General features: G+C 34.9%; 1 protein-coding gene across 1 annotated transcript in view; it reads left to right on the top strand.

The window, feature by feature from the left end:
- Positions 1 to 298: 298 nt before the first annotated feature.
- The window catches only part of LOC135226462 (protein LMBR1L-like), a 152,559-nt gene continuing 138,872 nt past the window's right edge, over positions 299 to 13,985 (top strand). The window contains exon 1 of the mRNA XM_064266061.1: positions 299 to 513. Within this exon, the coding sequence (XP_064122131.1) occupies positions 412 to 513 (102 nt within the window). The 5' untranslated portion in view covers positions 299 to 411. The remainder of the gene's footprint in view (positions 514 to 13,985) is intronic.

Genomic DNA, 13,985 nt, shown 5'->3' with positions numbered 1-13,985 from the left:
TCCGATGCTCATTTGCCTCGTACGTCGATTACTTATAGTTGTGTATAAACACAAAATAACTATTACCATATTCTTGTTGAACCCTAACATCTGTATACATGTTGTATATACTGTATTTACGACAGCCTAGTGGAGTTTTATGCATGCATTTGTATGACGACTAATAATTTATACTATTAATGTGAAAAAAACATTATCTCATCCGGTAAAGTTGATAATGCTCGAGAAATATGTCCCAGCAGGTGGTGAGCTTTGAAGTTGGCAACGTTGTATCCCGAGTAACATCCCTGGCAGAAGATGGAAGGTCGCCAGTATTGTTGTGGTCATGTGCGAGTAAGTGACGGTTCGCGATAGGAGCGTTGTTTAAATCATGTGTTGTGGGCTTATTGGTGAAATGCTAATGAGAAAAAGATGGGCCACATAAAGAATATAAGCGAACTATTACCCGACGAGCCTATAAAAGATCCATTTGAGGAAGAAATTCACTTTAATAACACCGTTAGAGAATATGTCGTAAGTAGATCTTTTATGCTTGCCTAGGTTAGGCTTACCCTAAGCCAGTAGTGTTTGTTAAATTTATGGACATTATACTACTGCCAAATATGTTGTATTGTATAGTAGACCATATTGCAATTTTCGTTATGGTATATAATCATTTTCATTCATACAGACTGGTTGTGAGTTGCGACTGCTTTAAGTTAGGCTCTAGGTAGCTAATGGAGACACCTGAAGACTGGGTAGTCTCGGTTAGTTTAGGATAAACACATTATTATGTGCATCCAGTTTGGTTAAGTAACCCAACCCAGTCTTTAACCTTACTGTTAGACTGGCGAAGGGCCACTTGTCCCTGGAAAAAAAAAGAAAAAAGTGTTTAGCCTAATATCCTTCTGTTATAATTAATTTTTCGAGTCAAGGATAAACCCGCATAGGCCTATGTGTTGGAAATTCTATTTCGGCGGATACAATTAACCTAACCAAGATGTGCCCAAGAAGCTTTGACCTCTTGACGTTGTACATAGGTAACAGAACAATGCGACTGCAACTACGATGGTTTCCTTCTTTTGCATTTTCAGACCTTTTACCTACTCTCAGTTTCTGTATCAGTGATGAATGCCTATTCAGAAATAAAAGCCTTAAGAAGAATAATGAGTCTGAGGGCAGGTAAGAGCATAGGCGTAGCTAGGAGTCTATTAGTGGGCAGTACTCTGGGGGGAGGGGCACAGCTTTAAAAGAGGGCCACTGGACATGCACGAATTATAATACTCAATCTTTTTTTATGTCATATGGAAAGATATTAAGGTTGTTTTAAAATATTGAAGCCTATCATTGTGAATCACTTTTTTTTCATATATAGCTCAAACTTGCTCTCTCTCTAACCATATTTGTATTATGCAATAATGCAATATTTTTTATAGTTTGTATAGGTAGGATGTTTGCATATCCAGATGTTTTACCAACTGTTTATATGTCAGTCAGTCTCTGACATTGTTGCATTTTATTAATATATATATATATATATATATAATATATATATATATATATAATATATATATATATATATATATAATATATATATTTATTATATATATATATATATATATATATATATAACATCTTTGTATAATACACATGTGTGTATGTGTCTGTGCATGTTTTTGAAGTTTTCACTATCTATCCTATTTTAATTGACAAATTTTTACGATTAAAAATTACAATTCCTCCAAGATTTGCATGATAATGCTTGCTAGAATAGGGAAGAAGCTGCCCAGAAAGTCCTAAATTATATGAAGGCATAGACAATATTATCCTGCAATTAGCATTACAAAGAAAAACTGGTACTTATAGTTGGACCAAGGCATTGTTTAAGCATAGTACATGACCTTTAGGCAATACTTTGCATATGTGCCCAGAAATTCTTAATCATGAAAATTCCACAAAAAAATTGTGCAGTAGGCTGGGAAAGGTTAGACATAGGCCTAAATTAGAGTAGATCAAGGCAGGGCCCACAGTTGTTTTCATGTGAATCATTTCACTGCATCTGTATAACTGATTTGATTCAACTGAAGTACAGTCAGTATATATATACTGTATCATTCCTAAGTTATGCTTGGCACGTTTTAATGATAATTCTAAAGCCTCATCATTTTTTGTCTGTGAGAGCATTGACATAATGTTATTATGTTGGTTAAACCAAGGAAAACATGGGAGTTTTCATTATTGATGCTGACTCCTGTTAAACTTGCAACATACATATCTTAATTTTCCAGAACAAGAAATTCAGATGAGCATTTACAGTAGGGAGTAATATATAGAGCCTTAAGAAATGTTAATTAAAGCTACAGTAGTTAAAATATTAATTTTTTTTTTCCATGTCATAGTGTGACATTCAACCCTAAAGTAAGAAATTCCATTATTAAATTTTTTAAAAACCAGATGGTAAAGAGTTTTTTTTTTATTTTGCACTAACAATATACATATTTCTGAAAAGTTTTGTGTATTCAAATTCTGGCAGGTGTTGAAGGTATGGAACTTGAAATTCAACAGCTTCATTTAGATAGTTTATATTGAAATGACTGTGCTCTTAGAATTGGCTTTGTACTTGTCATGAAATGGGTGGGATTGTGAGCAGCATACATTTACTATGGACTGAAGTGCCATAAGATCTCAAAAGTATTTGTGTAAGTTAAGGGATGAACTACACAATAAATAGATTGCAGTAAACAAGCACATAAAGTGTTTGTGGTATGCAAGACCAAGTGTATTGAGTCTCATCGGATGTTTAAAGAAAGTAGGTAGTTATATTCAATAAAAACTTGAGATGTATGAGCAAAGTAAATTAAAATAAAAACATGGGTCTTGTTATCACTGTAGATTATGAATTTGTAAGAAGGATTATAGGCAATTATAGAAGCAAAATCCCAACCCAGAACAAGGTTGGCTTAGTTTGAAACAATGTTTGTTAGAAGGAGAATGCCGAATACCTATATGGATTAGGAAACAAGTGAAGGAGTTTATGGTAGTGGGCTACTGTATTAGCAATAAGGATTTTTTTTTATACCACAGCATAAGCATAACTCTTTTGGTGTAAGGTGTAAAATTTACATCTGGCATGCTTCAGATTGCAACCCAAAGAAGCAACCTTGTTCATTTTGGAATTTTTTGCAAAAAAAAAAAAAAAAAAAAATTTCATATATAGTATCACATTCTATTCCTAAACTACAAAAAAGGGCCAACTGTCCTTATATTATGCCTAGAGCATGGGTAACATGGCAGTTTAACACTGAAAAGAAAAAAAATTCAATGTAAAAAATAAAAACTAAGGAAAGTAAGAAAAACTAATGGTATCTCAACTATCACCCAATGTAGATTATGAGTGTTTTGAGTTCATAACTACATTTTTAAAATTAAAATTTCAATATTTCACTTTTGAACAATGAAATTTCAGTTTCAAACATGTTTTACTGTTATTTTTCAATTATGTATTTCTTGCAACCATGAGGTACTGGGGTCAGTTATTTCAATTTCAGCGCATTTGAACAGGAAAAGAGGTATGGAAACTGTACGATTGGCAACTGTTCCATAAAAGTATGTATAAAACAGTATGATACAAGACATATACATGTTCAGTATATATCAAACATGTATGAGATGCAGATGTATGAAAACTGAATGATTGGCAACAGTTCTTAAAAGTATATATATGGTATAACACGTGCACCATATCAAACATGTTCAACTGAAACTTGTATCATACTCGTATCAATAAGCTCTGTCTTAGAACCAAACTAAATGTGGACAGTTGTTGTGCTTGGAGATTGGGTGGAATGTGATACTATATGATATCACAATCCTAGTGATATTATGTGCACATTTACTAAAAATGTGGGGTTTACTCATTGTTTAAAAACATGCCATGTCTTAATGATTCCACTAATGCCCCTAATCTGGAAGGAATGGAGAAATTAGAGGCAAGAAAAATTGAAAAAAGGCACAAAAAACGTTTATGCTTGAAAAACACAAGGTGAAAAACCTTTGTTCACAACCCAAGGCATAGTGTAGGCTTAGTTTAGCAAGTAACGGGTCAGGTAGCCTAATCTTGTACAGTAACTGTTTCTTGCCCTTAATGATAAATTAGATTGCATGTATAAACACTGTTAGCTTACAAAGGTCTACAAGTTGGTAGAAATGTCATGTAATTATTGGATGATATTGTCATTTAAAAAAAAAATCTTGCAAGACTTTGTCAGGCATCCACCACTTGTTTGTAGTAACAGCCCAAATATGGCCAAACTGGCAAGTTTCAGAGTGGTCTGTAGTATAGGTTAATTTCCAGACTACTGTGCTTAGAAATATGTGTTGCAGAGATAGAAAGTGTGCATATCTACAGCAATATACTGTCATTTTGTTTTATTCCATATAATAGTCTTGAAGGGCACTGGGAGAGTCTGTTCATCTCAGTGACCTCAAAAGCCTAGGGATTTAGTCACAAATACCTGTAGTTTTTGTTTATTCATAGATGTCACCCCCTTCTCGTCCCCCTTTTCTATTGGGTTAACTTAGACTTAAAGGACATCAGAATAGTCACTATTCATCTCTGCAACCTCAAAAACTATGGATTAGATGTTAATTTCTGTTATTTTTATATGCCACCCTCTTCTCACCCCCTTTCCTATGCGGCGAAACTTAGACTTAAATGGGCATCAGAAGTGTCACTATTCATTTCAGCAGCCTTGAAAACTATGGATTAGACGCTAATATCTGTCATTTTTTTTTACGTCATCCCCTTCTCACCCCTCCCCTTTCCTATTGGGACTGAACAAGGGCTTAAAGGGCATCAGGAGCATCCCTATTCATCTCAGCAACCTTACAAACTATGGATTAGATGCTAATATCTGTCTCTTTTGGTTATTTCTATGTCACCACATTCTATGTCAGGCTGTACTTGGACTTAAATGGCATCAGGAGTGTCACTATTCATCTCAACAACCTTGAAAATTATGGATTAGCCACTAATATCTTTCGTTTTATGTTTTATATGTTACCCCCTTCCCACTCCTTTTCACCCCTTCCCTATTACGGTTGAACTTGGATGGCATTAGGAGTGTCACTGTTCGTCTCAGCGACCTTGAAAACTATGGATGAGACTAATATGTATTGTTTTTGGTTATTTTTATTTTCACCCTTTTCCAGCTCCTCCCCACCCTCTCCCCCTTTGGTACCAGTGATATCTTAGTCCCACAATATTCTTTCTCCAATGCTAAGTTATATGTATGCCAACTTTGGTTGAAATTGCTCAATTTGTGTAGAAGTGTTTGTGGCACATACATGGGCATACATAAATACTTCATCCATTTTTATATTATATAAAATAATGTATATATATATTATTATATATAATACATACACACACATATATATAATATATATATATGTGTGTGTGTGTGTGTGTGTGTGTGTGTGTGTGTGTGTAACAGCCAAAATGCCTTCTTAAACTTCTTGAATTCTTTGTGGCTTTTTTGGATACACTTGTCAATACAGCCTTAAGATCCTTGTGCAAGAAATATGAAGAAATTATGATGTCTTGTAGCATTGTAACTATTACAATTACATATGTATCTGGTAAAAAAGACCAGTTTTATATATATATATATATATATATATATATATATATATATATATATATATATATATAAATGTAATGAAATCAGTGGTGGAATAACTGAAATGCCCGAGTTAAAAAGTCAAAGGATTAATGCAATGGAGCAGTGGTCCGAATAGGATTACAGCACACACACATGTATGTATATTATTTATTATTAGATTCAATATATAAATGTATATATATATATATATATATATATATATAGATATTTATATTTAATATATAAATTTATATATTTATATATAAATATATATATACCACGACCACCATAATCATATATATAATATATTTATAATATTAATATATAGAATATATATAATATTATATATATATATATATTTAATTTTATATATAAATATAACCACACACACACACACACAATATATATATTATATATCATATTATATAATATATATATTATTATAATCTATTTATATTATATATATTAAATTAATATATATAATATTGATATTATAACAAATATATATATATAATAATATATATAATAAATATATACTGCATATTAATGTAAATGCCAAGAAATAAAAACTACAGCTAACAGCATCAGACAGGGCTTTAGTCCCACTGTCAAGGTTAAAACTATCGACTAAGAAAGCTGTCGGGTATGATCTAACCACACTGGAAGAAGTACTTTAAAATTCATGAAGCACATAGCTTTACGTAACAGTAGCAATGAATAAAATTCACGCCCGGTAACAAGGCCATCTTTAACTAGCAGAGATCAAGTCATCATACTCCTCAGTAAATCCTGATATATAAAAACGAATCCAGTCAGGATTTACAGTCGGCGTATCAGTTTCCCTGCGGTACATTTGCCTATAGAAATCGCGTGTCACTGTCAGGATAATCACACTACATATATACGTGTGCGGTTATAGAAATGCTGACTTAAATCTCCTGCAAGGCAGTTTGATATGCCTTATTACTGAGAGTGACTTTTATTCATTGCCCGTTACGTAATGCCATGTGGTTCACGAATTTTTCCCACGTCATCCCGAACTGGTTATATCATATCCAACTGCTTTTCATTGACAGTGGAGTTAAAGGGATGTCTATTGGAGTTCGTTGTTATTTACCGAGAAGTGGTATCAAAGGTTTTTATTATTATTATTATTATATTTTTACATGTTAAAGGCAAACGGTATAAGAATCGTGATAAGATAGAACAAGATTGACCATGAGGAGAAAACAAATTTGCATTGACTTTTGAAGTTAGTCACTGTTAGTAATTTAATGCAATTTTGTTCTTTTATGAATAGGCAAGCTCCTTAAGAAGACCGTGTGAGTAAGCCACTTCGTCTGGATTTATGCCCACTGATGTCGAGATTGGCCATGCGTTATTATTTATTTCAGTTTAGGTGATTAAAAGTGAAATGAATATCTCATTACATACGATTTTTGAGGTTTAATGGTTTTCAGACAACTCTGGGTCGACGGTTGGGGGTTGAGGTCAATGAATGAAGTTTTCCCTTAGGTCTCAAATCCCATAAAAATGATAAATACTAATACAGAACACTATTAAAGATTTGATAGTTTAAGAAACCTCCAAAAAACTGTATATTCTTTTAACTTCGTATACGCGCGCTGTTCTCGGTGAGAAGATTGCCAATTAAGTATTTCTTGAAGGAAACGCAGAGAAATTGTATTATATATATATATATATATATATATATATATATATATATATATATATATATATATATGTATGTATGTATGTATATTTATAGTTATGTATTATATAGACAGGCTACTGGATGGATGTGTGTGTGTGTGTCCGCAATAGGCCTTGATAGCTTATCCAGGCAGCTCGAGTGTGTGTTAAGTCATAGTTCGGGGAACGTGTAGAGGTTCAGCATCTTGCTGATAAGCCTTCAGTATACTAAGTGTATGAAGCTGTGTTGTACCTTTCTTTGGGAACGTCCCTGTTAGGGGAAACGCACTAATTTTCATTATATATTATGTATCTATATACTATATGTGTGTGGTGTTTGTTTTATGGATGATGAATGGTAGTAGTGCTAAGTGCGAATGCATTTTAATTTAGGATTGATGACAATTGCCATTGTTTATATAATCGTTATTAGTCTGTGTAGATTATAACTGAATATCTTACCCTAAGTTTGCTGTCACTGTGGTGTGACCGATTTTCACATAGTTCGAGTAATTTTTCTCCGTATGGCGAGCATTCTCCCAGTTAATTCAGCCCCAGTATTTCTAGTATAAATATTTTTATAATATGCTGCCAGTACTTAATATTGTGGAAATGTTGACCGTCCCTGGCATCGAATGTTTTTGGGAGAGTAGGATCTGAAGACCAGGGGGCCTTGCCTATGATGCAGGCGATTTTAGACTTGAATATGACTCTTTATCTCTAAATTGTAGTTTTCAAATCCTTTTCACTTCATTACCTACTCGAGATTTTGCCATTTTTTTTAAGCTGTTAAAATGTTAGACCGTTTTCTCTCTCTGGTCTCATCTGAGATGAAAAGCTATATAGTGTATGATTGTCGTTAGTTGTGTCCCTCTCAGAGGGCTGCAGGGTTTGATAATGAATTATATACATTTAATTATAGCAAGAGTTGCCCTTTTATTTGCGTGAAAATTCATTCTTGCCGAATACTACATGCAAAGGTTGGATCTCTCTCTCTCTCACACACACACACACACCTATACACACACACACACACACACACACACACACATATATATATATATATATATATATATATATATATATATATATATATATATATATATATATATATATGTGTGTGTAACCCTGGTCATATGCTTATTTTTGTAAATTCGTAAACTGGCTGTGTTACTTATGCCATTTTTCGTTATTTTTTTATTTGTATTCCGGTCTTGAGGCCATGGGGTCCTTTACGAGTTTCTTCTTCCCTTGGTTTAATTCATGTTGCATAACTTGGACCCTTTTTACCCTTGCAAGATTTAAAGAGGTCGAACCAGCAAACTCTGAACTACCAGGGGATAAGAATGAAAACTGATGACTTTTTTCCAACCATAGGAAGGGGGAACGAGAAGGGGTGGGAAGGGATGACATAAAAATAACTGCAAACAACAGATATTAATGTAGTTTTCAAGATCGCTGAGATAAATAGTGACACTCTTGATATCCTTCAAGTGTAAGTCATAGTTTCTGAGGTTGCTAGGATTAGACACACTCCCGATGTCCTTCAAGTCCAAGTTCAGCCCCAGTAGGAATGGGTTGTCATTCACAGTTTTCTCAGGCAGTGCCAGGTTGGTCAGCTAGTTCAATTAGAAAAAAAATTTATGATCGTTTCTTACAGCAGTTCAGTGTTGCTAGCAACCAGAAGATCTCGATAAATATTCGTTGATGATTCATGCAAAGGACTGATCAATTATGCAGGAAACTTCAAGATGCTAAATTCTATCGGATAATATTTGATTACAGAAACGAAAATACTTTACTAGGTAATGACATCTATCAGTGTCTCCCTATATTTTGCCATTAAAAAAACAGAATCTTTTCCAAAGGACAAAAAAGGACTTAAAAAACCACCTACGGTAATCAATTCTTTATGTTATTCAAAGCCGAAGCAATGAGACCAAGAAGCTATTCAACACCGTAATGAATAAAAAAAGAGGGGGAGATACCCTAAAGGTAGATAAAATTAAAATAGATTGGATTAAAATTAGAATCTTAAATGCTTCCTTCGGTCTTTGTTTTGATCAAAACACCAAAAAATGGAAAGAAAAGGGGGAGGTCTTCAAAAGTTATGGCGTAACTATCTCCTCCTAGTTATACATATGACAGACAACGATCCTGTGCAATCACTAATCACTCGGCCATCCTTCCTGGATGAAGAAAGGAATTTGAACAATTGCGAAACCGTGTCTCAGTGACGTGATCGGTAAGGTCTTGGCCTGCCACCTATGTGGCCGCGAGTTCGATTATCGGGCATTCCACTGAGGTGTTAGAGATGTGTATTTCTGATGATAGACGTTCACTCTCGACGTGGTTCGGAAGTCACGTAAAGCCGTTGGTCCCGTTGCTGAATAACCACTTGGTTCGATGCAACGTAAAAACACCATACAAACAAACAACTGCGAAACCAATGTGCAGAAACACATAGCTACAACTACAACAACCGGTGAAAGTTGGTATTATTCCATTTAGGATTAGAATTAGTAACAAACTGACGTCAATGGCCATTATCCCGTCTACTGGCTATATACATTATTTATATATATATATATATATATATATATATAATATATATATATATATATATTATATATATATATATACACGTATATATATATATATATGTGTGTGTGTAGATGTATATGTGTGTTTAAAAGGAAACAACAGGGTGGCAAGTACTCTTGTGTACGGATTTTCATACATCTTCGGAACAATCTAAGATATTCAGATGTGAATTACACGCTCTGTCGTTGCCTTTTAAACTATTCCAGAGTTTCAGCTGATAATTTGAATGGCGTACATATTTATGATTTGCGCGAGCGCGCACACACACACACACACACACATATATATATATATATATATATATATATATATTATATATATAATATATATATATATATATATATGTGTGTGTGTGTGTGTGTATATATAAAGGGTCATTTCTAACCCTAACAAAGTACACTTACATTGCTTAGCGTTTAACCTCAGTCCAGAGTCGCATCTTTTATCATTCTCCACACTCGTGCAAATACCGTAACTGTTCAAAGTTCTTCTCGCTACACGCTAGGATCCTTCTCGCATAAGAATACAGACTTCGCTGCAACGCTTTGCTCACTGGGTCTGATTTACTGTTTTATGGCTATTCTGCATTTAAATTGTCTGTAAGAACCAAACTTCTCATTACTCTAAATATTCTCTCTCTCTCTCTCTCTCGTATGATATGTATATATATATTATATATATATAGGATATAGTATATACTATAATATATATCTATATATTATATATTCATATTTGTATTTATATATATACACATTTTTCATATATATGACCACTGCATGACGACAGATTATTCCTCACTCATGAGGGGACGATAAACCATTCATCATATTCTGCGTGTGTGTGTCTATCTCCGTTTCTCCGAAGACGAACCCTGGCCTTTAGCCAAACTACTGCATAATGCACCGATAGGAGATCAACCCGAGAGCACAAATACTGTCGCTCTAGCTTTCATGAGACATTTTAGGTCAAGATTTTCTCTTGACATATGATTTTTATAAATATACAGAAACGGAGAGGTATTGTAAAACTGTTTTATGTTCTGAAAATAACGTTGGAGCACCGAAATGGTTCAAAGAAATAAGAGCAAGCAATCATCATTTCCTTCTATTTTCCATTGGATCTAACCCCTCTCTATTATAAGGAAATATATATAGTATATTTATGCACTCTCTCTCTCTCTCTCTCTCTCTCTCTTGTTAAGGTTGCTTTGTTACATTGCCCAGTATTTTTGACATTTTATATTTCACCACATCCCCCCCCCCCCCCCCCCCCCCCCGCCCCCTTTCTATCGGGGCTGAACTTGGACTTGAAGGGCATCAGGAGTGTATATTCATCTCAGCGACCTCAAAACTATGGATTAGACACTAATATCTGTTGTTTTCGGTTATTTTAACATATCACCTTCCCACCACCCCCTCCTTTCTGGGCTGAACTTAGACTTGAAGGACATGAGGAGTGTCACTATTCATCTCAGTGACTTTGAAAACTATAAATCAGACTAATTAATATCTGTCGTTTTCGGTTATTTTTACATATTGTCCCCTTTCCAGTGACTTTGAAAACTATAAATCAGACTAATTAATATCTGTCGTTTTCGGTTATTTTTACATGTTGTCCCCTTTCCGCTCTATCTCACTATGCATCTCAGTGAGCTCGAAAACTATGTATTAGATGCCAATCTCTGTTGTTTTCTGTTATTTTCACGTCATCCCTTCTCACCCCCCTTCCTGTTGGGGCTGAACTAGGACTTAAAAGGCCATCGATAGTCTCACTATTCATCTCGGCAACCTCAAAAACTATGTATTAGATGCTAATATCTGTAGTTTTCAGTTTATTTTTTTTATGACACCCCCTCCCCAATCCTTTTCACCCCCCTTCTTATCGGTGCTGAACTTAGACTTACAGGGCATCAGAGTGTTAATATTCATCTTAGCGAACCTCAAAAACTATCGATTAGATGCTGATATCTGTTGTTTTCGGTTATTTATTTATTTTTTTTTACATGACACCTCCCTTCCCATCCCTTCTACACTTCCTATCAGGACTGAACTTGGACTTGGAGGGCATCAGAGTGTCTACACATCTCGGCGACCTTGAAAGCTATGGATTAGACATTAATATCTGTCGTTATCGGATATTTTTACATGTCACCCTCTTCCCACCCCCTTCTCACACAACCCCCCTTCTTTGGTGCCCCCGCACTGTTCTTTTCCAGATGGGAAGTCATATGCACACCAAGTTTGGTTGAAATTGCTCATTGCATTTTAAAGTGTAATTTGCACACATCCATTTATATAGTATATATATATACATATATATATATATATATACCTATATATATATATAGTATATTATTATATATATATATATAGATAGATAGGATTAGATAGATAGATAAATAAACACTTCAAGTAGACAACGGTTGTCTTTATGTCTAGTGAGTTTTGTTTTATGTTAATTTATTCCATGAGAACTAGGGGTCCATGATGACTTACAGTGGCATGAGTTGTCGCTGTCTTGTTTGACGTTGTAATATGCAACGCTTATTTACCGACGACTGTTGAGGAGGTCACCGGAAGTAAATGTATGGCAAAATAAGTCCCCCTACCCCTCCAAACACACACGCACGCACTTTGTATGTACCTAAAAACAGTGTGTAAGGTGAAAGAGGACTACGGCATAACTGCATAACATAACAGTATTTTACTCAGGATATGTTTTCAGATAATTAGGAGAGAAAGATCGTCTGCAAGTCCATTTGTTTGTTTTTCGCCGCAGCAACCTGTTTCGAGGGTCAGCGTGCCAGTGGAAGGTCATGGTGTTGACTTCGCTGGGTTTCTCTTCGACGTCACCATTCAAAACTTCCGCTCTCTCTCTTTCTTATTCTCAAACATCGTCTATGTTCTTAATCTCGGTAACCTCGGGTTTTGGTAGACTAAATGACATTCCTCCTCGGATTTCCAAGCACTTGAAGGGCTTCTTTTGCACTTTTAGATACTTGCAGTTTATTTGTAACAAGCCGTGAACGTGAGGTGTTCCTTTGGTTGTTTCTGTGATTCGAGTTTGCTTCGGATGCCACCAACTGAAGATAGTATTCTGCGTATTTTTCCATATTTTACATGTTTTTTTTTTTCTCAGCTTTTTGTGGAAATGTTAAGAAATGTGTTTTTTAGCCTCGGCTTTATATGGATATATTAAAAAAATCTGTGCTACTTATAATAGGGAAAATGCTTTATATTTTCCCTAGATATTTTATTGCAGTGAGGTTTAAGATGTTACGGCATAGTTTTTTTTTTCCACGTTTTTGATAATTTGCTGTCACTGACATTGAATGTCGGCCAGAAGAGCAGTGAGGCTACAGGTTGCACCCGACCTTGGTGACACTGTTTTCCCCGTTGAACTGGATATTATATATTCAAATTGTTTAAAGTGGTTATCAGAGTACTGCCATAATTTGTCCCGTAGACATAGAAAGAAAATTTCAAAGTGTGTTTATTTTCTGTTGGAGTGGAATACCTAGCTTGTATTACATGCTCTGGAGTTCCTGCCCATCGTTTATAGTATCCTTTATAATGTATATAATGTAATTTGCAGTGTTTTGCTTCCATTTGTCCTGATGAGGCCAGTGAAGTGCCTATCCCGTCGGTGTTGATATAGAATTATACATTTTGATTGGGCATTTTGTAGTTGTAATATTATCAGTAAGAATTTGTGCTGGACCACCTTTCCCGTTCGTCTTCGTCTTCATTCATTCAGGGATGATGATGCTGGTAAGCATGCGCTCCGAACGTGTGTGTGTGTGTGTGTGTGTGTGTGTGTGTGTGTGTGTGTGTGTGTGTGTTTTTATGGTTAGATTTGTACTTTACCTCACCGAGTTAAGGATGGGAGTCAGGCAAAAAATTTTTTACAGTGCTGGGAACGATGTTGTCTGCATCTTGAATCTAGGATAAAGAAGGATTGGTGTTGTGTGATTGGAATGCTGAACGTCTGAGGTCCCGTTAGTCGTGGGTTGAAAACATGCCGTGATGCTCTCTCTCTCTCTCTCTC

The sequence above is a fragment of the Macrobrachium nipponense genome, chromosome 14 (assembly GCF_015104395.2).
Source record: "Macrobrachium nipponense isolate FS-2020 chromosome 14, ASM1510439v2, whole genome shotgun sequence".
Taxonomy (NCBI): domain Eukaryota; kingdom Metazoa; phylum Arthropoda; class Malacostraca; order Decapoda; family Palaemonidae; genus Macrobrachium; species Macrobrachium nipponense.
Note: the sequence above shows the minus strand (reverse complement) of the source record. Positions and strands in the feature narration are given on the sequence as shown.